This window comes from Trichosurus vulpecula, chromosome 9 (genome assembly GCF_011100635.1).
Source record: "Trichosurus vulpecula isolate mTriVul1 chromosome 9, mTriVul1.pri, whole genome shotgun sequence".
NCBI lineage: Eukaryota > Metazoa > Chordata > Mammalia > Diprotodontia > Phalangeridae > Trichosurus > Trichosurus vulpecula.
The window spans coordinates 123,431,986-123,457,788 of NC_050581.1; the positions used below are offsets into that span (position 1 = coordinate 123,431,986).

Consider the following 25,803-nt stretch of genomic DNA (forward strand, 5'->3'; position numbering starts at 1 on the left):
CCGAGCTCTCCCACCGTACTTGGCACACAATAGGCGTCCAGGAAACTTGTTGAATAGAATTGAGCAGATTTTAACTGTAGCTGCTCTCGTTTCGCCGCCAGTGAGACTTAAAGCTACTAGCGTGACTTCACAGCAGCAAGGTCACAGCACCCGAGAGATGGAATTCAATTCAGTTCGGTTTGACCTGCACCCACGAAGCGCCTCTAATGCGTGTAAGGCTCTGTGCCCGAGAACACAGACTATGATAACGGTCTCTGCCTTTAAATTACAATCTAAGGGAAGGGACTTTAGAGTTAGTCCAACCTCATCCTCTTTTGGAGAAGGCTCCAGTCTTGGCTTTCTTTGGTCTGCTGCTTCACAAGCTCTCTGTTAGAAGGTCCAGAATTTGGTTCGTTGATGATATCAAATAATAATAGCTAACATTTATAAAGGGCTTCCTTCCTAAAGCACATCCCTTTGGTTCATTAGTATTGATTGTAATATAGAATATTATTGAATATTGAATGAATATATTTATATAGGGCTTTAACTATGTAATGACATATCCCTTCTCCAGCAACTTCCTTCCTTGACTTCCCCGACTTGCCCTAGACGCTTTTTAAAAAAAAAAAAAAATCCCGACCATGCATTCTGTTAGTCTGCATTTATTTATCTTCTTTTTAAGTGTTCTGAAAGTCACTTTGATGTGCCTTTTCTTTGCTCTGCCTCTGCTGAACTGTGCGGGTCACCTTTCATTCAAAACATTCCCATCAAAAAGCATCTGTGATGCTGCACCGGATGCCTGGCAATACAATGGGATTTAGCTACATGATTCCTGGCTGCTAGGTGTACGTGCCCTTGGGTGTACACCAAACATTTTGCACTGGGGAAAATATGCAAAGGCACACATGCAAAAGAATGAGAACACCAAGTAAACAAACACACAGAAATAAGGAATTTATGTTGCTTACTGTGTGAAGGGTAATAGCGTTGTTTGTTGTGGGACCTCGAGGCTATTAAGGACATAGGGATTACTTACCATTTAGTTTCCTGTTCTCAAATTTCATCTGTGAACTTACTTTGCCAGTTTTGCCACCCATAGAATATCCTTTTTATAGATCTTTAGCCTTGGGAAAAGCTGGAAAAAGAATGTCTCTGAGGCTCACTTTTTTTTTTTCCTGCATTCCACCATCAGCTAAGGTGATTTAATCACTCTGGAATCAAACCAATTGGTTGGGAAACTGAGGCCCAGACAGGGAAAAATCCAAGATGACACAGAAAATTAATGGCAGATTGGAGACCAGAACCCAGTGTCCTGATTGGCAGTCCTAATGCTGTTTCCATTACTCCAAAGTGGCTTACAACTTTCCTCCTCCTCAGAATTCCTTAGAGGTTTGCTCCTCCACTGTCTTTAAGATTTACAAAGGTGCTTTCCCCACAATGACTCCCTTAGGTATTTGGTATACTCATCATTTTCATATCAGAGGAGAAGGGGCAAGAGAGTTTAAGTGATCTTAAACCAAAGGTCATATAAGTACGTTAGTGTAAAACCCTGGGAACTGAATCTTCTGATTGTAACACGATTCTCTTCACCACCTTGCACTGCCTTCTGCTATGCCAAACTACTCTGCTTTTCTACTGTTCTTCATACGTCAATTTCCCGACACCATACCTTTGCCCGGGCTAATCCTTATTCTGGAATATGCTCCCTCACCATCCCTGCTGGTTAGCATCCCTGGTTTCCTTCGAAACTCAGATCGAGCACTACTTACACGAAGGCATTCTTAACCCTCCCAACTGCTTTGTGCCTCCCCGCCTCCCCAACCTCTATTTGCCGTTTATATACTTGTACAGGGTGACCCCAAAGTCTAAAACTTTTGTCTTTCCTGATAGTGTAAAAGCTCCTTGGGGGCAGGGACTGCTTCATTTTTGTCTTTGTCTCTCCAGTACCCAGCTTAGTACACGATGTATGGTAGACACTTAACAAATGATTGATGGTTGGTCGAAGGTATGTAGATAGAGCAGTGAAAAGATAGTTCTTTCCTATATGAAGACCAAGAGTTCTAAGCACTGCCCAGAACTGACGCAAAAGGTTTCTGAAATCTCCTCCCAGCTTAGTCCCATCCCCAAACTTCACTCTGAGACGACTTCTTCTTTACTCGTACTCTACTTGCATGTACATAGCTGTTTGCATGTGGTCGTCCTCATTAAACTATGAGCTTCGTGAGAGCAGGAACTGTCTCTTGCCTTTTCTTTGTATCCTCGGCAATTACACGGCGCCAGGCATGTAGCGCTTAATAAATTCTAGTAGACTGACTCTCCCCAATTCTCCAGACCACTGCTTCTCTAGCCCTCCTCAGCTCCTCCCTTATCCTACTTCAGCCCAGCCCCTTTATGCTCTAGGCCCGCCTCTTTCTCCTGCCCGGGCCCCCTCACCCTTAGCTCAATCCCCTCCTTTCTGCCCTAGCATTTCCTTTCTGCTCTATCCGTCCCTTTCTCCAGTCTCAGCCCTTCCCTTATTCTGGCTCAGCCCCGCCTCGTCTGCTCAGTTCCTGGCCGTCTCCTGCTATAGCCCTGCCTTTGACACTCTAGCGCCTCCTCCTCCCGCCCCTACTTCAACCCTCCCGCTGCCAAGCCCCGCCCCCTCCACAGTAGCCCCGCCCCTCACCTACTCTGGACACGTCCCTTTCCAGCCTCAATCCCACCCCTTCTGCCCTAGCTCCTCCCTTCTGCTCCATCTTGCCCTTTCTCCAGCCTCAGCCCTTCCCTTATCCTGGCTCAGCCCCGCCCCTTCTGCTCGGTTGCTGCACTTCTGCCATAGCCCCGCCCCTTTCCCACTCCGGCTCCTCCTCATCCTGCCCCTGCTTCAACCCTCCCGCTCCCAAGCCCCGCCCCTCAGCTTCCAACTTCCGCCCTGTACGCCGCTGGCCGGGCCTTTTCCCGCCCACTTTCCCAGCAGCCCCCCCCCACGCGGCCTCGGCCTTTCCTGCCGAGCTTGGGCCGTCGTCGCGGACTGTCCGCCCGGCCTGCTCAGGTGAGGGCTTGCGGGCAAGGGCCTCGGGAGACTGGCGCGCCGACCCCCCATAAGCTGGTGCTGCGAGGCCCCGGCGGAAAGCGGCCCGGCCTTTCCCCTCCCCAGAGTCGGGCGGCGGGGTTCTCAGTGGGCTCCTGCCCCAGCCGAGCCGGGCAGCTGCCAGCCCCGGTCCCCGGTCTGTCTCTCCTTTCCGCCTTGTGCGTGCATTCACACGGCCGGGGTGCCCTCAGAGCGTTGCCCTTCTGGAATCTCCCTTGCTTTAACACCTCGGTCAGGTGGCACGCTCCCCCCGAAGCCATCTTGGATCGCCCCCACCTGAAAGTGACCTCCCGTGTCCCAGTGGTTTGCGATGTCATTGAAATGACCACCCACCCATCCCGTGCAGCTCTGTGTCGTGACTTCCCTAGAGTGCTTTGGTTAGGCCTCTTCGTCCCACGTATACTTTAGTAACTTTTTAATAAAAATTTAGTGAATTTTTTTAGTAAATTTTTAGGACCCGGTACTGCTAGGTTGATCAGTGAACCCCCGAAATGGGCGTATGATAACTGGTTCCAGCCTAATGGAAATTTGATTGCTGATGCGAATAATGAGACAACTTAGGGGGAATTACTTACTCCCACCAATCGGGACCGAGTTATATGTTGTGTACGTATGTATGTGTGCAAGGAGCTGAGCGGTGTTAAGGGATACAGTTTCAAGCCAACATTGATCCTGAGTCTTGTCTGACTCTTCGTGATCCCATTTGGGATTTTCTTGGCAAAGATCCTGGAGTGGTTTGCCATTTCCTTCTCCGGCTCATTTTACAGATGGAAACTGAGGCAAAGAGCGATGTATATGAAATAGGATTTGAACTCGTCTCCCTGATACTGAGCTCAGTACCAAGCTGCCTCCCTAAAGAGGCCAGGAGTAGCCTGTGTTGCTTTTGTAAAATCATACTTCACTTTCGCAATAACCTCATGCTTCCTCCTGAAATAAAAATTAATCTTATTTTTAAAAAATGAACTTGATAAACATCAATAAAAATGAGCATTTCCATATGAAGAACAGAAAAAGAGGGCTGCATATGAAACTGAATGTTACCTAGAGATTGTTTCCTTTAAAAAGTATACATATAATTTAACAAAGTAGTACCAACATTACCCTGCTTATCTGGGCCTCTTCTGAACTTCTGTTTTCTTCCGTGTATTTTAAAAATGTTTCATTAATGTTCTTTTTTCGTTTTTACATCTCTGTCACTCTTTCCTGCCTGCTCACCCCGCTCCTCCCAATCCCCACCAGCTCCTTTACTGGTTTCAAGTAAGTATAGTTAAGCAAAACAAATTCACACGTTGGCTGTGTCTGTAAATATATGTCATTCTGTCATTCTACTGACCTTTTCCTGTTTGCTAAGAGGTGGGAAGCATTCTTTATCAGATGTTTTCTGGAGTTGTAATGGGTCATTGGATCAGAATTTTTAAGTCTTTCAAAATTGTTTTCCTTTTCTGATTGCTTTGCTCCACATCAATCCATACAAGTATTCCCAGGTTCTCTCAATTTGTCCCTTTCATCTTTTCTTATGGCATAATAATATCCTAATACATTCAGATGATATTGCCCAGTTGGGGTGTACCTATTATTTTTTTATAGTCTTTTATCCCCCAAATTGCTGTGATAAATATTTTTTGTATGTATGGGGCATTTTCATTTTTCTTTGAATTTTTTAGAGGAAATACCTACATACAGGTAATTGTTGGTCATTTTTCAGTCATGTCCGACTTTTGTGATCCCTTTTGGGATTTTCTTGGCAGAGGTGCTGGAGTGGTTTGCCATTTCCTTCACCAGCTCATTTTATAGATGAAAAAACTGAGGCAAACTGTTAAGTGACTTGCCCAGGGTCACACAACTATTAAGTGTTTGAGCTGGATTTGAACTCAGGTCTTACTGACTCCAGGCCCAGCACTCTATCCACTGTGCCACCTACCTGCCCAGCTGCTACAGGCATTCTTGGGTTAAAGGGCATGCATGATGACTTTTGAGATAAAATTTAAAATTACTTTCCAGAATGGTTGAATCAATTTACAGCTCCATTAACAGTACATTAATATGTCTGTCCTCTGAAAGTTCTTCAACAACTATTTTTTCTTTCTTGTTATCTTTGAAGATCTGATGGATGTGAAGGAACCACAGAGATATTTTAATTTACATTTCTCTTATTAGTGCTTTCCCTTGAGATTCTCTACCTCCGGGTGAATTTTGTTACTTTTTTTCCTAGCTCTATAGGGTAACCCTTTGGTAATTCAATTGGTGTGCCACTGAATAAATAAATTTGGGTACTATTGTCTTTTTTACTATATTGGCACAGTCCAGCATTTAACTCTTTATTTCAGGGAAGAATGTTTTGTAGACGTATTTATGTAATTACAGTGTGTACCTTGGTTAGGTGGACTTGTATTTTATACATTCTCATGATTTTGAATGGAATTTCTTTTTTCTACCTCTTTCTGTGGGATTTTGTTGTTAACGTGGAAAAAAGTTGATATCTGTGTGTTCATTCTATAACCTGCTACTCTACTGCAGTTTTTGTTTTTGTTGTTTTTTAGATGAATCTAGAGTACCCTGAGTAAACCATTGCAAAAAGTATCTGCAAAAAGTAATAATTTGGGGATTTTTGCCCATGCTTAATTTTTTTTTTACTACAATAGTTAGCATTTCTAGAACTATATCAAATGATAATGATAGCAATGGATATACTAATTTGAGAGGCTGTTAGTTTTTCTCCATTATAGATAATGACTTCTCTTGGTTTTAGATACAATTGACCATATTAAGGAGAGATCCATTTATTCCTTTACTTCTTAATACTTCTCAACATTTTTTTATATAAATGGGATTTTTACTGTTTTTCATTTTTCATATAGATGATTATGTTTGTAGTCTTCCTAATTTTGAACCAACCCTGCGTTTGTAGTATGAATCCATTCTGGTAATAATATCTGACCTTTTTAATCTGTTGTAACCTCTTGCTAATATTTTATTCTACGTTTTTGTGTAGCTATGCATTAGATATATTGGTCTATATTTTTCTTTCTCTGCTTTATCTCTCCTGATAAGGCATCAGGATCATAATTTGTCTCATAGGATGTTTTTTCTCTTTTTGAAAAAGTTTATATAATATTCAAATTAATTGTTCTTTTAATGTTTGTTATAATTCATTTGTAAATCCAGCTAGTTCTAGTCTTTTTTTACTTTTATAAGTTTTTTTTAATGGCTTGTTCAGTTTCTTTTTCTGGGTTTGGGTTATTTAAATTCTGTGTCCTGTTAAATTGTATATTGTATATTTTTGTAGATATCCATTTTACTTATTAATAATTTGCTGACATAATTGAGCTTCAGTTTCTCTTAATTTATCATGAAATTTCCTTTTTCACTTTTGATTTGGCAAATTTAATTTTTCTCTTTTTACTTTTTATCAAATTAGCTAACAGATTGTCTATTTTTTTTTTCTTCAAAAAAAAAAAACCCTAGCTACCAGTTTTATTTTTCAATTTAATGGTTTTTGTTTTCAGTTTGGTTATTTCTGTGATAAAAATCTATCTTTTTAACACTTAATACTCCTTTTTTTAACAAATGTTGCTATAAGTCACGGAATGCTCAACTCTGAAAAATAGTCAATATAGGTGACCCAAAGGGCAATGGTGAGACAGATTCTTTTTTGGATCTGGAATCTCATCAATGTGGGTTCTCCTTTTAATGGTGCACATCACAAACCATCCTCTGGTCCTCATCCTTTCCTAAATGTCAACATACTGAGGTCCGTCCTTCACATCTTTTGACATTTCATAGGTACCACGGGCTGACCATTAGTTATGCTTTGCTCCTGCTGTGTGAATAGGCCACCTACATTTCTGGGTTTATATCTCTCTTGACAACCTTTTAATTTTATTTTTCAATTCAGTGGCTTTTGCTTTCAATTTGATTACTCCTTCTGCAATCGCATCTATCTGTTTAACATCCATACTCTTCTCAATGATATGTTGCTATAAATCATGGAATGCCACAACCTCCGAAGAATCCAAATTGTAAGTGAAGAAACTGAGGCCCCAAGAAATCGTAGCTTTGCCAGGGTCGTTTAGCTACCTAGTTACAGAGTTAATTACAGTTTAGTTTTGTCTTTTGCTTCTACGTATCCCTGTATCCTTTGTAAAATAGGGTGCCCCAGACTGAATAGAACACTCCAAATGTGGCTGAACTGGCTCAGAAAACAGTGACACCGCTCTTCACGATACCCTGCTACTTCTGTTAGTGCTGCTTTAAAAAACAAAACAAAACAAAACAAATTGGCTTTTAGTGTTGTAGAAAGACGATGGATAGACTTGGTGATCAGGGGAAATGGGCTCGTCTTTGAAATTGAGGAGCTGGGCCCGAAGCCTCTGAGAACCTCCTGGGTCTTGAAAGTGTTTTGTGAACATGAAAGCTCTAGAGAGGGAGCCGTGAGGCAGGATCAGTGAGCTTCCTTGTAAATTAAAAGCTGAAAAATTAGAAGCCGAGGCTGTTGGAGGAGCAGCACAACATCTTCCTTTCCATCTGTAGTTTCAGTTGGTTCCCCACGAAGTCTGGCTGATGCCTTGGAGATGTTCACAAGGAGACAAGTGAAGAGACTTCTGCAGAGGGTACCTGGACAACAGCGCTTTGGCGTCTATAGGTTTCTTCCTTTCTTCTTTGTTCTGGGAGGAGCAATGGAGTGGTTTATGATCAAAGTCCGAGTTGGCCAGGAGACCTTCTGTAAGTGGATGTAAAGATGGGTACTGGGACGTGTCCTTTGGTTTGAGCATTCAAATTCAGATCCATCGCGTTTACAAAGTGCTTACTGTATTAGGCTCTGGGGTGGCTCATAACTTGTCATTTAACAGGCTACGATAACAGACCTAGGTGTATGCATGGTAGTCTGTCAGACCAAACAGAAACAAAGTGTTCCTGGAATAGTTTCAACTTTGAGACAGCACAGATGTCTTGTGGGGCCTGGCCTTCCTTTTAAAATTCAGAGCACCAGCCCTGTGCAGCGGTGCCCTGGTATAGAAAATTGTGTTTTCAAAATCAAATCTAGGATTTTAGTCATTCTGAAGTTCAAAGTCTCAGCTCAAAGCTGCCTTTAAACTTGCCTGGATCATGTAATCCAGACTTGCCTTCTGTTCTGTGTTGATTTGTTTTGCTTCTTGTCTACAGAAGTGTCTGCATGAGACCATACAATCAATTCTAGAATAATATGTGACATACGTGGCCATATCCACACTTGTGGCCTGCCTGACATCCTTCTATGTTGTATAGTTGCAGCTTCACATTTCAGCTACATGGTTCAAATGATCCAATTAATTAGGCCAGCGTCTCCCTGCTCACCTAATAAGTCATGCTTTTTCCTGCTCTCGGTGCTGTCTCACCGATCCAGTCAGCATTTATATGAGTGCCTTTTGGGGTCATGACACTGTGCCTGGAGCTATAAACAGGAGACGAGAATGAAGCCGACCTTGCCCTCAAGAGCTTACATTCTACCGGGAGAAATATAACATGTAAACCAATAAACGTACATGATAATTGGAGGAACCATCACTAAGAAGGCCATCAGGAAAGGTGGCCTGGAACAGAGTTTTGGAGGAATCTAAGGATTTTAAGACTTGCACCTGAGGAGGGAGCACTTTCCAGGGATGGTAACAGCCAGGGCAAAGGCATCGAGGTAGGAGGCAGACTTCCAAATTCTGGTAGCCACAAGTAGGCCAGTTTGGCTGGAGTGTATGAAGGGGAGTAACATGCATTAAGCCTAGAAAAAGGCTGGTTTAAATGCCAAGGTGAGGAGTCTGAATTTTATTGTAGAGATAACAGAAAGTTCTTGAAATTTCTTGAGCAGGGGAGGGACTTGGTCAGATTTGTGCTTTAAGAAGGTGGAGGATGGATTGGAGAGGGGGGATGCCATACTCTGAGAGTCCGAAAGCTGTTGTAATAGTCCAGACCAGAAAGGATAGAGGCCTGAACTGGGGTGATAGCCATGTGAGTGAGTGAGTGAAACAAATGCAAAAGCTGTTGTAGAGATAGAATCCGAAAACTTGGCAATTGATTGGATATAGGGATGAGGGAGAGGGGACACATTAATGATTCTGAGGTTGTGAACCGGGATAGTTGAAAGGTGGGTAGTTAGTTGAGAGGAGGGTGGTGTCCTTATCAAAAATAGAGAAATTTGGATGAGGAGTGGGTTTTTTTTTTGAGAGTTGGAGGTGGTACAGTAATGAGTTCCATTTTGCATGCATTGAGTTTAAGATACTCATTGGATATACAGATGAAGATGTTTAGTAGTCAGGTGACTATTTAAGACTGGAGCTCAGCAGAGAGACTGGGCCTCTATGTCTATGTTTATATCTGTTTCTGTATCTCTGAGAGTCATCTGCTTAGGGACAACAGTTGAACCCGTGGGAATTAAGATTACCGGGAGACAAGGTTCAGAGAGAGAAAGGAAAAAGGCCCAGGACAGAAAATTCATTGGGGAACATCCACAGTAGGGGTGGGACATAGGTGTTCATCCAGCAAAAGCTGTTATTTACCTCACTCAGAATCCCTCTCACTTCCAAATGCTAATACAAATCCTGCTCATCCTTCAGGGTCCCCGGATTCCTAAATAACTCCAGCCCTTATTCATTTCTCTTTCCTTTCCGCTATAATGGAGCCTATCTTTGGTGTTATAATTTAGCACTTTATATGTTGTATTATATTATTCTCTTTTGTGTTGGTCTCATATCTCCAGCTAGACAATAAATTCCATGAGATTAGTCATTGTAACTTCTCTGTCTCATAGCACAAGCAGCTCCTCAACAAATGCTTATTGATGAAGTGACATTATCTTTAACTCTCTAAGGCATAATGCAGAACCCTTATTAAAATTAAATTTATCTTTATATAGAATAGAGACCAACCTCTAGTAGTTTGGAAATAATCAATTGCCTGTAAACATTAATTTTTAATTCTTGTGAGTTTGAAGGATTTTTTTAACTTCTCATTTATTTTCCCAAAAGAATAATCAGAATTTTTATTCTTCCCAGACGATGTGTATCGAAGAAAACAATCAGAGAGACAGTACCAGAGAAGGGTGGAAGAAGAATCTTGAGAAGCATGAATGATAGAGCCTTAGTTTTCAACGAAATAAGTAACCTGAACTAAGTCAAATGTGGATGTGAAATGTTACCACTTGTGGGGCTTCCATCGTGTTAGATGCCGATTCGTTGGTGCCCCCTTGTGGCCAGATCATGGATCCTTCTCCTGTTCAAAACACCTATGTGAAGGGTTTTCTAAGTATTTTCATACTTCGGTGTTTCCGAAGCAGCATAAGGATTCTTCAGGAGGGTTGTCAGAGCAAACTGAATTAAATGAATGTGTTTTAGGTTATTATATAACAATAATATTTAAACTACTTCTTGCTGAAATCTTAAATAAATTAAATCATGAACAAGTATGATACCAGCATTCTTTTTTTTAGAGGGAAAATAAAGCATGACTATCTCAAGATTAACTGAGCCAGATAAATATTTTGCATATTAAAATCCTACCTTCTACCAATCTTTAAACATTTCATCTTACTGGAAACTCTTGGGTTTTCTTTGTCTTAGTCATAATCTACCTTCAATAGCTCCCTTTTGCCGGAAGGATTAAGTAAACCTCTTGGCTTGGCATTCTAGGCCCTCCATACTCTGGCTCCAACCTACTTGTGCAGCCTCATTTGACATTACTCCTGTTCAGGAACTTAATAGTTCAGCTGCATACCCCGTCCACCGAGAGTCTTCAAACAGTTGCTGACCTCTTCTCTCTCCGTACTCTTTCACTTGGTAATCTCACTCTCACAGCTTCAGGTGCCGCCTGTGTTCAGATTGCTCCCAGATGTAGTTCTCTAGTCCTGACTGCTTCTGAGTACTGGACCCTCACCTCCAACTGACTAGAAGATAACTCCTTTAGGGTGTGCTGCCAGCTCAACAAGTTTGACATGCTTCAAATGGCATTTATTGTTTATACTTCCAGGGTCAAATCTAAAAACCCTCTGTTTGGCTTTTAAACCTGACCCCTTCCTACCCTTGCAGTCTTTTTTACCTCATCTCCAGTATTCTACAGTTTACTGGCCTTCACTCCAGGTCTTTTGTCCACCATGCCCAGGATATTCTCCCTCCTCATCTCCACCTCCTGGCTTTCCTAGCATCCTTCCAGTCTCATCTCAAATTCCATCTACTGCAGGAAGCCTTTTGCTGGTCTGCCATAAACAATAGCGCCTTCCCTCTGAGATTATCTTGAATTTATCCCCTATAGATCTCGTTTGTTCATAGTAATTTGCATGTTACCTTCCCCATTAGATTGTAAATCTGAAATCTGTTCTTACTTCCTTTTTTTTGTCAGTGATGTTTTCTCCCATGTTCAACGCCTTGATGTTAACTCCTTTCCCTCGTCTCCAGTCTTCCCAATTCTACCTCCCATGTGTCTCTTACATCTGTACCTTCTCTATTCCCACTGCTACCTCCCCTAGTATAGGCCTTTATTCTACCTGCCTGATGTAAGCAGGTGACTTCTTGTAGGTTTCTGTCTTTATGCATTGCCAATCTCATCTTTATACCTGGCCTGGTCCTGTTATTCTCCTGTTTAGAAATCTTTAGCAACTCCCTATTGTTTGAGTAAAGTCTACATTTCTTAGGTTGTCATTCAAGGCTCTCCATAAGCGGGCATCATCCCATTTTTCCAGCCATATCTCACTATTTCACTCTCCTTACTGTATGTTGCAGCCAGACTGGACTACTCCCTGTTTCTCATCTATGCTTTTTTTTTTTGAGGGGGGAATGCAGGACAGTTGGGGTTAAGTGACTTGCTTAAGCTCACACAGCTAGTAAGTTTGTCAAGTGTCTGAGGCCGGATTTGAACTCAGGTCCTCCTGACTCCAGGGCTGGTGCTCTACTCACTGCACCACCTAGCTGCCCCCATCTATGCTCTTCTTAAAGGTTCAAATCTCAGGTAGCAACTGCCTCTATAACTACGATAAGCACTGATTAATCACTATGTACCAGGCACATAAGCATTGGGAATATAGATACAAGAAAAAGAAAGCTATTTCTTGCCCTCGAGGAAGAAACACCCAGCAGGGAGCTGAGACATTGGGAAGGGGAAGGACAGGCCCCTTTGGAGGACATGGTGTCAAAGTCTGGGAAGTCAGAAGCACAGCCAGGAGGGAATGAAGGTTGGCCTTGGAAGGAACTCGCCAACGGGAGAAGGGGGCCAGCATGGGGACAGAGGTGTTAGGGTAAGAAGGTGGCAGGGGTAGAGGAAGGTTGCAGAGTGAGGCAGCCTCAGGTGCTGAGGGGAGTTCTCTGGGGAAGATGGAAGCTCAGGCATAGTGGTAAAGTCCAGGAAGTCAGAGGCAGAGCCTTTGGTTTTACACTTGGCATTGAATGTGTTTTATTATTCTTATCTGTGGCTGCATCTTATTTCCCTTCAGGATGATGAGCTCCATAAAGGGCAGGACTTTGTCCTATATAAACTTCGCAGCTCCCCCAGCACAGGTCCTGGTCCACAGGTGCCTGATAAACAGGTTCAATTTGAACTTTCTTTTAACGGATAACAAGGAAAGGCTCAAGACCTTAAAGTTTCTATGACAACTTTTTGAAGGATCCAGAAACCCTAGGTTTTTATCTCTAAATTTAAAAAAAAATTACTTGTTTTCCATTTTAAAGAATAACGTTTTGTGGTTGTGTCACCTCAGCGTAGACGAATCTAGCTTGGGAACTGACCAGCAAAAATGACTGCATTTAGGAAATCACATAACTATTGGCATTTCAAGTGTACTGTGAGAGAAAAGAATTGAATCATGGGAGACCTTGTTGGAGACGAGTAATCATCAGTTAAAAAGGAATGAAAGGTAGTATGATGTGGTAGATAGAGAGCTGGCCTCAAAGGCAGGATGACCTGGCTGTGAGTGCCACTTCTGACACACATCAGCTGTGTGGCCCCAGGTGCGTCACTTAACATCTCAATGTCCCAGACAACTCTAAGAAGGTACCGGCCTGCCTCAGTAGGAGTTTCTTCTCTCACTTGTTCTCTAACCCAGTGAAGTCACAGGTCCAGTCTCCCAGTCCTTTCACTCCTGTATAGTTTTTACTGCAGAAAGGTCTCCGTACTTCTCATGGCGTAAGAGTGGCAGCCTTTTGTAAATAGTCGGCATGTAAATATTTGTTAAATTTATTCCGATTGACTATCACATTGCTTGTAGGTACTCTTCTAAGAAATTTCTCTTCTTTCCTTCAACCCTTCCTTCCATCCCCACCTTTCTCTCCACAGATGATGTTAACTTCTAATTTTCCCAAGATAGGCAGCATCCAAAGTGAACTTCAGCCCTCCTCTCTAAAACTACATCCTTGGCCATCCTCTCTTTGCCAAGGCTGGTGCCTCCTCCTATGGTCTTGGTCATGGCCCCTCCCACCTCTGTTCTGCTGCTCCATTCAACAGTCATCCAGTTAACAGACATTTATTAAGCACCAGCTGTGAGCAGAGCACTGTGCTAGCCATTTGCAGAGCTAAGACATGGTTCTTGTCCTCACTGAGCTCAGAGTCTGGTAGGGTGATAGGACACAGAAATAGATAGCTAGAGAAGTGTGACAGAGAGGTATAAAATAAGAGTGTGTGTGTTGACAGCTGAGGGAAGAGTTCAGGGGCAGCTTCAGAGAATCAGTGGAGTTTAAGGTGGGAGTTAACATATATGTGAAAGAGAACATCCCAGGGATGTGGAACAGTGTGAGCCAAAGCACAGAACCAGAATAGTGCCGGCTGCGCTCGTGGAGGATATGGTTCAATTGGCTGGAACATAGAGTAAGTAGAGAGGAGTAATATGAATTAAGTCTGGAAACATAGGGGAGGGTCAGATTGTGGAGGACTTTGAAGACCAGAGAAATTTAATGCATTAGTCAATAATGAATTACTGATGAATTTTGAGCAGAAGAGTGATGTCCCCAGATCTCAGGATCACGAAGATTAATTTGACCACTCTCTGGAGGTTTGGAAGAGAGAAAGCATAGAGGTGGAAAGGCCTATTAAAACTCCACTCATATTTTAGGGATAAGATAGACTGGGAGTCAGCAACTATGATATTTCTGGTGAGAGAGAGGACCACCAGATCTTAACTCTGTTTTGCCATTGGGTCCCAGGGTCTTCCAGGCCTTAGCATTTGCCTTGGCCTCTGGGGACTGCCATCTGACCTTCCATTGCACCCTGAGAACTCTTGAGCCTTTATACCCCCATTCAACCCTTAGGAATTTGGGGCTTTTCCATCTGCCCTGAATTTGAATGCTTTTAATATGTTGTCACACAGTTAGAATGTGAGATCCTTGAACGCGGGGACTATTTGTGCTTTTCTATTTGTATGCCCATTACTTGGCACATAGTAAATGCTTAATAAATGCTTATTAATTCATTCAGAGACTGCTGCAGTAGACCCGGCATGTGGTAATGGGGCCTATACTAAGGTGATGGCAGTGGGAATATAGAGTATGGAATGAATGCAGGAGATATAGTAGAGATAAAACCAATAGGATATGACAACTGAGGAGAGGGATATGATATGTGAGGAGAGGGCAGAATCAACTTTCTAAGTGAATGGTGGTACCCTGAACAGATATTGTGAGGTCAGAGGGAGGAGGAGGGTTGGGGGAAAGGTACTCTGCTTTAGAAAAGCTGGGATCGAGGTGCCAGTGGGATATTCAGATGTCCTGTAGTCAGATGTCCTGGATATACAGTTGTGGAACTAATCAAGGCTGGAGAGGGAGATCTGGGAATCACTTGTATTATTTCCAAGGAAGAGAATGAGAGGAGAGAATAGTACTGATAACAAAATCTTAGGGAACATCTTCCAAGGACCTAAAGAGGATGAAAAGCCAATGAAGGAAACAAGTGCGTGGAAAGAGACGTGGTAGAACTAGGAGAGGGAGATCTTTGAAGATAAGGGATGAAGGATATTCAGTAGGTGAGGCAGTTGGACAGTTTCACGTGTTGTGAGAGATCCAACAAGGCCGTGGATGTGGTGATTAGAAGGTCACTGGTGATCTTTGAGGGAGGAGCGGTCTTGCCCTTTCATCTTCAATCTCCCTTTCTGTTGGCTCCTCTTCTGCTGACATCCTCAGATGTCCCTCATCCTCAAAAGTTCTTCCCTTGAATTTGATACCTTCTGGGGCTATCATGTTGTTTCTTTTCTACCTCTCGAATGCCAAAGCTCTAGAACCTTCAGTTCTTCTCCCCGCCCCCCACCCCCCTCCACCGACCTTACTCAGTCTCTTGAAATTTGACTTCTGTTCCTCTTTAAAATAAAAACAATACAAAATATTTTATTGATGCCTTTTGTCTTCATATGAATCATCCTCCCATCTCTGAAGGAAGGGTTATTTCCTATTATCTTCTCTCTGGGATTTTCAGTGTTTTGGGGTTTTTTTGTTTTTTGTTTACTCGGAGTTCTCCTTCCTTTTAGTAATCTTTTCATTACGTTGAATTACCCCTGATGTGTCTTTTCATCCTGCTTGTTTCCTTTTGCATCAATTCATGCGATTTTTACTGTTTTTCTGAATTCCTCACATCTGTCATTTATTACTATGCAGCAATATTCCATCATTCCAATATTACATTACATGAATACAGTGATAGGGACTGGACTTTTGGCTTCACTGGTACGAAGAAGCAGGCCTGGCATCTTCTTGTCTTGGAGCCTAGAGACTGGTGACTTGCCCTAGATCACATAGCCAGTGTGTGTCAGAGGTGGGACTCGAACACAGCTCTTTCTGGCTTCAACGCTGGTTTTCAATCCACTATGTTACTGCCTCACCTATCCACATACCGTCATTTTTTTTTTCAGCCATTCCACAACAGGCGGGTACCCAATTTGTTTCCACTTTCATGCTACTTCAGAGCGCCTAGAGGCAGCTAGGTGGTGCAGTAGATAGAGTTCTGGGCCTGGAGTCAAGAGGTCTTGAGTTCAAATCTGGCCTCAGACACTTAGTGGGCAAATCACTCTACCTCTGCCTCAGTTTCCTCGTCTATAATAAGGGGATAATAACAGCACTTAACTCGCAGGGTTGTTGTAAGGATGAAATGAGATAATAACGGTAAAGTGTTTACATAGTGCCTGGCATGTAGTAATTGCTAAAATTTAGCTATTATAAATTCTGCTTCCTTTGTTTTTATCTGATTTCTTCAGAGTATATACCCAGTAAAGGGAGTCCTCTTCCAAGGGTATTACTGACTGATTTTTCTTGCATAATCGTGAATTGGTTAGTGATTAGACCACTGTACAGCTCCCACAGTAGCGTACCAGCATGCCAGTCTTCCCAAAGTCCCTCCATTGACTGTCACTGTAGCTGATTTTCATAATGTTAGGTGAAAGGGATCTGGAGCACATTTTCATGTGGTCATTTATAGTTTGTGGTTCTTTGTTTGAAAACTTTTTTGACCACTTACCTATTGGGGAATGGCTCTTAATGTATATTTATGTTTATCTAGACTATCAACGGTAGTATCCGATGCATGTGTTTTTCCTACTCTGTGATTTTTCTTGTCTTGGTTTATTTTACTCATACAAAAGCTTTTAAACTTTATTTTATCCAAATTGTCCATTTTTGTTTTTATGATGCCCTTGATTCCTTGTTTGGTTGACAATTTTCCCTTGGCCCTAGTTGTGAAAGTTACCTGATTTGATTCTCTTCTAATAAAAATATGGTATGACATTGAATGTTCAGGTCACAGATCTATTTTTAGTTTTCTAGTTTTTTCAACACTTCTTGACTAATTCATATTCTTATGTTTATTGAGCACTGGACTAGTAATCTCAGTTGTTTTTGTTTCTTATTTATCTAGTCTGTATCACTGATACACTTTTCTTTTTTTTCTTTTTTAACCAGTATCGGTTTTGATGACTATTCATTTATAATATAGTTTCAGACATTCAACAAGCATTTAATAAGTTTGTGTTGTGTGCTAGATGCTGGGGATACCAAGAAAAAAAAGAAATTGTCTCTATTCCCAGAGAACTTAAATTCTGTGAGGGAAGACAACATATTCATATCTAAGTATATGTGAGTCTCATACAAAGCAGACGAAATTGAATAGGAAGATACTAGTTAGTACCAGAGGGGTCCAGAAAAGACTCTTGAGCTGAGTCCTAAAGGAAGTCAAGGAATCCACCAAGAGGCGGTGGAAGGAGGAGGGAGAGCATTCTAGGCATGGGCGACAGCCAACGTAAAAGCATGGAGAGGGAAAGTGGAGTGCTGAATGGGAACAACCAGGAAGTAGGTCAGTATGGCCAGATTATGGATCACATAGAGGGCAGTGATGTATAAGGAGATGGGAAAAGTCGGGCAGGGTCAGGTTGTGGAAGGCTTTAAATGCCAGACAAAGTAGTTTATAGTTGAACCTCTCGGTAATAAGGAGCCACTAGAATTTGTTGAATGGGGGGTGGAGGAGAGGGGAGAAACAGATATTATCAGACCTTTATTTTAGGAAAATCATTTTGACAGATCAATCGGAGGAAGATCCGTTAAAAAGGCTATTGTAACAGTCTAGTGGAGTGGTGATAAGAGCTTGAACTAGGACAATGGCTATGTCAGTAGAGAAAGGGGAGCCCTTCCTTCTTCTTCTTCTTCTTCTTCTTCTTCTTCTTCTTCTTCTTCTTCTTCTTCTTCTTCTTCTTCTTCTTCTTCTTCTTCTTCTTCTTCTTCTTCTCTTCTTCTTCTTCTTCTTCTCTTCTTCTTCTTCTTCTCTTCTTCTTCTTCTCCTTCTCTTCTTCTTCTCTTCTTCTTATTCTTCTCTGCTTCTTCTTCTTCTTTTCTCTCTCTCTCTCTCTCTCTCTCTCTCTCTCCTCTCTCTCTCTCCCTCTCCCCCCCCCCCCCACCCAATCTAAGAAACCTAAGAATGTAGACATAGAAAGGACAAGATCTGGCACCTTCCTGGAAATGGTGGTGGAGAGGTGTTTTGGATGAAACCGAGTTTACAAAGCTTGGGGTCTACGAGGATGGTAGTACTCTCAACATAATAGGGAACTTTAGAAGAGGGGGAGTTTTGGGGGGAAAGAAACATGTCCAAAACAGAACTCATCTGAGAACTGGTCATCCACTTTACAATTTCTAATAGACAGTGGCTAATGTGGGACTAGCATTCAGGAGAGATGGAGATATGGATCTGGGAATCATCTGCATAAAGTTGATCACCAAACCCTGGAGCTGGCAAGGTCAGCAAGGGAGAGTGTAGAGAGAAAACAAAAGAGGCCCAGGACAGAGCCTTGGGCTACACGTACAGTTAGTAGGCGTGACATGGATGATGAACAGCAAATGAAACTTAGGAGTGGTTGAACAGGCAAGAGGAAAACCAGAAGACAGCAATGTCACATGGAGAAGGTCATCCATAGTGTCAGCTACTGGAGAGAAGTCAAGAGGCATGAGAATTGAGAAAAGGTCATTAGGAGGCTTCGGAGAGGAGTTTCTATTGATCAATAAAGTCAGAAGCTTACAAAGAGACTGAGGCAAGTAAAAGTGTAGGCTCTGAGCACAGACAGTTTTTCAGAAGCTTTTTTTTCCAGACAGCTCTTTAGAAGGGGAGGATTTACACACACACACACACACACACACACACACACACACACACACGCACATATGTATGTATGCATACATATACATATATGCACACATATAGAGAAAGCTATTGAGGATGGTAGGATCTAGTGAAAGTTTTTTTTTTTTAAAGGAAGGAGACTTGGGCTTGTTGGTAGGTATCAAAGAAGGAGCCAGATAGGGAAAGCCTGAAGATGGGGTGGGGGGAATGCTAGTGGGGGTGGTATGCTGGAAATGGAAGGGATGTGCTCTCTCCAAAGTAACTAATGATCATTGCCAAATCCAATGGCCTTTTCTCAATCCTCATTCCTTTTGACCTCACTGAAGTCTTTGACACTGTTGATCATCTTCTTGATGTTCTCTTCTCTCTAGGTTTTCAGAACACCACTTTCTCCTGGTTCTCCTCTTACCTATCTGACTGTTCTGTCTTCTTTCCTGGGTCCTCTATCCACACGTGTCCTTCAGGGTTCAGTAATCAGGCCTCTTCTCTTCTCTCTCTACATTATTCAATCATCAGCTCCCATGGATTTAATTATCATCTTTATATTGATGATTCTAAAATCTACCTCTCCTGCTCCAGTCTGCTGACCTCCAGTCTCACATCTCCAACTGCCTTTCAGAATCTTGATGTCCAGACATCTTAAACTCAATACATCCAAAACTGAACTCATTTTCAGTTCTCCTAAAACCTCTCTCCACCCTTTACCTTCTCTGCTAATTTAGAGGGCATCCTCAGCCTCCCAGTTCCTCAGGCTCACTGCCTCACAGTCCTCCTGGACTCCTTATTATCTCTTATCCCTATATCCAAGCTGTTGCCAAGGTCTGTTGATTCCACCCTTGTAACATCTCTCTAATATGCCCCCTTCTGTCCTCTAACACTGCCCTCATCCAATTGCAGGCCCTTATCACCTCGATCATTGCTCTAGCTGGGGGGGAGTCTGCCTGCCTCATGTCTCCCCTTACTTCATCCTCCATTCAGCCACTTAAGTGATTTTCCCAAAGTGCAGGTCTAATTATGTCCACCCCTGCTCAATAAACTCCAGTGGCCCCCTGTTGCCTCCCTGAGCAAATACAAAATGCTCTGTTGGACATTCAAAACCCTTCATAACCTAGCCCCCTCCTACCTTTTCAGTCTTCTTACACCTTCCTCTCTGACACATACTCTTTGTTCCAGTGACATTGGCCTCTTGGCTGTTCCTTGGGCAAGACACTCCATCTCTTAGTTCTGGGCATTCTCTCTGGCTGTCCTCCATGCCACAAATGTTCTCTCTTTTGCACTCTGATTACTGACCTTGTTTCCTTTAAATCCCAACTAAAATCCCACCTCCTACTGTAAGCCTTCCCCAACCCCTCTTAATTCCAGTGCCCTCCCTCTGTTATTTCCTATTTATCCTGTGTGTAGCTTGCTTTGTATATGTTTATTTACATGTTGTCACCCATTAGATTGTACACTCTTCGAGGGCAGGGGCTATTTTTCGCCTGTTTCTTTATCTCCAGCATTTAGAGGTGTTTGACACATAGTAGGCACTTAATAAACATTTATTGAATTTAAAAGTACTTATAGGTGTTGGTTTTGGTAGGAAGGGCCACCTCACATAAGACTGCAGTAAAAGAAGAAATTGTGTGTGTGTGTGTGTGTGTGTGTGTGTGTGTGTGTGAACGTGGGTGGTTGTAGCAATAATTTGGCTAGCAGCTGCCATGGGGGGGTGAAAGATCAACACAAGCCCAACAACAAGGGCACTGCCAGGAAAAGTTCTTTTGATCTACTTTACTAAGGAAAGCAACGGTAAGGGGTTAACAATCTTACTTTAATCCAACATATACATATAAACTCACTTAGTTCAGGAGGAAAAGCCAGCAACCCGAACTTCAGAGCAAGTACAAATTACAAACATACACAATATAAACAGACCAAGTCACAATTCATAGTTACCAGGAAAGCATCAACATCTGGGTTAACAAGCCGCAAGACTCTTAGAGTGGCTGCCCAGAGTGTCCACATCAATACTCCTCCAAGAGTGAGAGCCTCAAGCAAACAACTCTGTTCTTTTTTTTTTTTTTTTTTTTTGCTTTTTGGCAGGGCAACTGGGGTTAAGTGACTTGCCCAAGGTCACACAGCTAGTACATGTGTCAAGTATCTGAGGCCGGATTTGAACTCAGGTCCTCCTGACTCCAGGGCCGGTGCTCTACTCACTGAGCCACCTAGCTGCCCCTGTTCTCTCTTTTTATACAGTCTTTGTCATCAAATGAAATCTGAGCTACCACAACTTAGCCTACTATTGGCTCTGGTCTTAGCAACTCCCCTTAGGGCCCTGGGGGCTTCACACTCACATCAGTTTAGCACCTAGTAATTAAGAGTTTGGGCCTGGGGCTTTGCACCTAATAAGGTTCAATAAAAGACAATTAATTTAGCATTCAAAAAAGTCCCACCTTAATTAATATTACACTGGTGTGTGTCAAGAGGTTATGAGAGGAGGAGGGAGAGAGTGAACTTGTGGCAAATTACCTTAGTTTTCTTGGCAAATTATGAGAGGTGAGAAAAGGTTTGGAAGAGCCTCTGATTGAGTGGGATTGTACATCAATTAGGGAGGAGTACAAGAGTGCCTTGCTTTGATAACATGAATTTGTAGCAGGCCCAGTCACCGTGCTTCCATTTTTTTTAAAGTAGCTTCCTCTCCCCTGATTCCCCTCTAAGGTTCTGCCCTTGGCCCTCTTCTTTTGCATGGTTCTGCACCTAAGCCACCCAATCTATTCCTGTAACTAACACCTCCTTACAGGGGGCTTGCATGTGTACATCCATCCGTGAGCTCCAGCCCTACTTTCAACTGCCTGCTGACGGCTCACTGGAACGTCAAACTGAACAGCGACCATTCTGAATCCATCTTTTTCAGAGACCTTTCCTTCTCCCTGACTTTCCTATTTCTGTTGATGACACCATTTGCTAGGTGTTAGAACTTGTTGCTTTTTATGTATCCTCCTCCCTCACCCCCCATATTTCATCATCTGCCAAGTCCTGTTTCTACCTCTGCAGCTTGAGGTATTGGAAAGAGCACTGGGCTTGGTTGGAAATTCTGACCCAAAACTTATTAGCTGTGAGACTGCCCTGCCTCAGGGGCATGGACTTCCACGTGGCTTCCATGGTTAGTGTGCTTTCCTCCTCAAATTTTGAGAATAATTTATGGAGTATGGGTTCTAACAGGTCTTTGAAAGTTTGATAAAATTCTTCGGTGAATCCGGCAGGACCACTTTTCCTTTTTGGTAGCTCCATGATAGCCAGATTGATTTCCTTTTCTGAGATTGGGTTATTTAAGTTCTCTATCTGAGCTTCTGATAGTTTGGGTATTTTATACTTTGGAAGGTATTCTGAGATTTTTTTGGTGCATGTTTGTGTGTGTGTTCTCAGTTTTGCTGGCAGGTAACTGCATAATATGTTCTGATTATTCTTTTTTTATTGCTTTTGGTTTTGCTGTGATTTTTACCTTTCTCATTTCTATCTTACTGATTTTTCTGCCCTCTTTAAAAAAATCAGATTAACTAAAGATTATTAATTTTGTCTCTTGTTAAAGAACTGATTTTTAGTTCATCATTTCAATGCTTTTTTTTTGTTTCCAGCATCTATATCCCTCAAATTTTTAATAGCTCCTCTTTTGTAATTATTTTAGATTTATTTGTTGGCTTTCTAATTTTTTAAGTTATGTATTAAGTTCATTGATCCTCTTTTATTCTATTTCATTAATGTATGTTTGTAAGGATATGAGGTTTTCCCCAAGTACTGCTTTAGCTGCATTCCAGAAACTTTTATATGTTGTTTCATCATTATAATTTTCTTTTATATAGTTATTGTTTTTGTGATTTGTTCTCTGACCCGCCCATTTAGGATTTTTTTTTTATCTTTTGTTTGTGGTCCCTGAACCAATTATTATCATTGCATTGTAGTCTTTAAAGGATCTATTAACTATTTCTGCTTTTTTACATTTGTTTGCAATATCTCTGTGCTGTAGTACAGTCAATTTTTATAAAAATTCTATGTGGTGCTGAGAAATATGTGTATTCTTTTACTGTACTTGGCTTCCATGGGCTGTGCCTTAGGGTCGTCTCCCCCTTCCTTCTCCAGTGCAGACCTCCCAAGTCCCTCCTCCCTTCCCAGGGCCTCCCATAGGGTTGCCACAGTTTCTTTACAAGCTCCCGTTCCTCCTGCTTTCTGTGAGCTTAGCCTTCTGAGGTCTCGAAGGATACATCCCGCCACCTGCCATGAGGTTAGGACCTCAAGGGAGGATCCCATCAGTGGCCTTGTCTCTAGCTGATACTATGCTTTGATTCTTCTTTTTTTTTCTATTTTAAAATTTTTTAATATTTTTATTTTTAGTTTACAACATTCAGTTTCACAGGTTTTGGGGTTCCAAAATTCCTCTTCCTGCCTCTCCTCCCCCCTCCCCCCCAAGAAGGCATATAATCCAATGAGAGTTCTATATTTACCTTCATATTGAACTTATTTACATAATAGTCCAATTGTAAAGAAGAATTATAACCAATGGAATAAACCATGAGAAAGGAGAAACGAAACCAAAAAAGAAGGGAAAAAAAGAGAGCAAACAGTTTGCCTCCATCTGCATTCAGACTCCATAATTCTTTCTCTGGGTGTGCATAGCTTTTTCCATCATGAGTCTTTTGGGGCTGTCTTTGAACCTTGCATTGATGAGGGGAGTCAAGTTTATCAAAGTTAGTCCTTACAGAGACCATGTGTCTGTAGTCGTGTATATTGATCTTCTGGTTCTGCTCCCCTCACTCAGCATCAGTTCATGTAAGTCATTCCAGGTTGTCATGAAGCCTGTCTGCTCCTCATTTCTCATAGCACAATAATATTGCATTGCAATCATACACCACAATTTGTTTAGCCATTCCCCAATTGATGGGCATCCCCTTGATTTCCAATTCTTTGCCACCACAAAAAGAGCTGCTATAAATATTTTTGTACATATATTCCTTTTCCACTTGTGTGATCTCTTTGGGATGCAGCCTTAGAAGTGACATTACTGGGTCAAAGGGTATGCACATTTTTATAGCCCCTTGGGCATAGTTCCAAATTGCTTTCCAGAATGGCTGGATCATTTCACAACTCCACCAACAATGTAACTATGCTTTGATTCTTTAATAGCATACACACTCCCTTCTACTCTATGCATCTCAGTGGTTTTGAACCCCCAGATAGCAACGTACGAAACCCCAGATAGCAACCTACAAACCCCAGCCTTTCTCCCCAGTTACCTCCTTCCTTATTTCCATACACATTAAACCCTACTTTGGCAATGTCTACCCCCAGATCTGCCCATCCTTTTCACTGTGCCCTGTGGAGTGCTTGCCTCATAATTAAAAAACTTACTTTCATCTTAAACCTTTTCCTTTCTCACGCCTTATATCTTGTGGCCCTTACTGACACCTGGACGCCACTACTTCCTTTACCATCCTTTTAAAAACTGGATGTATTTTCTCTCATACTGCCTGATTCACTGATTGTGGTAGCAAAGTCACCTTTGTTCTCCATTACCACATTAAGACTTTTTCTCCTACCATACTTGGCAACCTCTCCTCCTTTGAGGATCGTGTCATCTGAATTTATCACCCAATCTAGATCCTGGTTGATAGTTATTTATTGACCCCCTAGGAATCCTCCTTTACTCACTGCAGTGCCTGGCTCACAATCTCTCTCTTCTCACCCATCGCTGCCCTGATTCTACAGGCCCTCATTATACGTATGGTTGCTCCCTCAAATACCCAGACTTCCCAGTTCTTCAGTATAGTCACATCCCATGATCTACTCCTTCACCAAGTCGGCCACCCAGAGATGGTCATACCTTTGACCTTGCCATCACATACAAGTGTTCCACTTATATGCCCATAAGCACTGAAATCCCTGTACGGGGACCTAATCTTTTCATCATTCCTTCTTTCCCTATGCCTTACAGCCCGTAACCCTGTTCATTGTCCTCTCCATGACCTTCATTTCTTTCCGTAGCTTCTGCCCTGGCAGTGCTCTCCTCTCTTTGACCCCTTGGTGAACCAACTTGACTGGACACTGTTTTCTACTTTCAGATGCCACTGGCCCCTTGTCCTATCACTGATCATGTTCTGGCAACTCCCCTAACTCTGGATTACTCTCACCACATGCCACCTTCAATCGTATTCCTGTGCTACTGAATGGAGCTTGTGGAAAACTATGCCCACTGGGTCCGTCTCCTCATCTTCACTGAGGTCCATGGCAATAAAGCAATCAATCTTCTCCTTAATTAAGTTACTACCCCCTCTAACCCTTTTTGATTCTCCTAGTTTCCCCCACCCCTTAGCTGAAGTTCACAATTCATTTCTCCCCCCAAAATTGGGGATATTTATTGTGAGTTCCCCTTCTCTTTATAGCATCACCTTCACTCTTGTCTCAGATGAAGAGGTAGCCCTTCCTCTTGCCAAGGCTAGCCCCTCTACTGTACCTTGAAGTGATTTTTACTTTGAAGGAGAGCATTTCTATGAATATAGCAAAACACAGAGGATCGTTTATGACACCATGAATCTCCATTTCACACCAGTTTTTTTTAAAAAGTACGCATTTCATACATTACTTTCAAAACTTGTCTATACTTCCATTTGTACTTCCTTCCTTGTTTATTTAAGATTTCTAATGGTCCCCTTTTTTGAGGGACATTCCTTAAACTCCCCCTTTTTACCTCATCCTTTCACAATTAAAAACTAACAAAATAGAAACCCTTGTAATGAATAGGCATAATCATAATTAGGCATAATTAGGCATAAATAGGCATAATTACTCTATACAATAGCTCCCAAAACTTCCCTGTTTTCTGTGCATTTGAAAAAATGTTTACATAGCCATCCCTTTCTTGCATCAAATCCCTCTTCCACCCAATTAAAAAGCTGAAAAATAAAAACTTTTGTAACAAAAAGTAATCAAAATGAATCCACACAATGGCCATGTCCAAAAACATGTGTCTCTGTCTGTACTTTGAGTGCATCACTTCTCAGGCAGGAAGTGAGTAACATTTTTCATTATAGGTCCTCTGAAGACATGGTCGTTGCATCGATCAGAGTTTTTAAGTCTTTCCAAATGGTTTTTCTTCTCCTTGTATAAACTGTTCTCCTGTTTCTGCTCATCTA

At 42.1% G+C, this 25,803-nt stretch overlaps 1 protein-coding gene across 1 annotated transcript; it reads left to right on the plus strand.

The window, feature by feature from the left end:
- The first annotated feature begins 2,908 nt into the window (after positions 1-2,908).
- Positions 2,909-10,484, plus strand: SMIM4 (small integral membrane protein 4). The gene is made up of 3 exons (XM_036738778.1): positions 2,909-3,013; positions 7,583-7,774; positions 10,075-10,484. The coding sequence occupies exons 2-3, from the start codon at positions 7,624-7,626 to the stop codon at positions 10,137-10,139; spliced, it is 216 nt and encodes a 71-aa protein (XP_036594673.1). The 5' UTR covers positions 2,909-3,013; positions 7,583-7,623; the 3' UTR covers positions 10,140-10,484.
- Positions 10,485-25,803: the final 15,319 nt, after the last annotated feature.

Excerpts from the sequence above, each read along its gene's own strand:
- SMIM4 (XM_036738778.1), top strand. The coding sequence starts at position 7,624 with ATGTTCACAAGGAGACAAGTGAAGAGACTTCTGCAGAGGGTACCTGGA. Across the intron at positions 7,775-10,074 it reads AGTTGGCCAGGAGACCTTCT|ACGATGTGTATCGAAGAAAA; the intron begins GTAAGTGGATGT and ends TATTCTTCCCAG.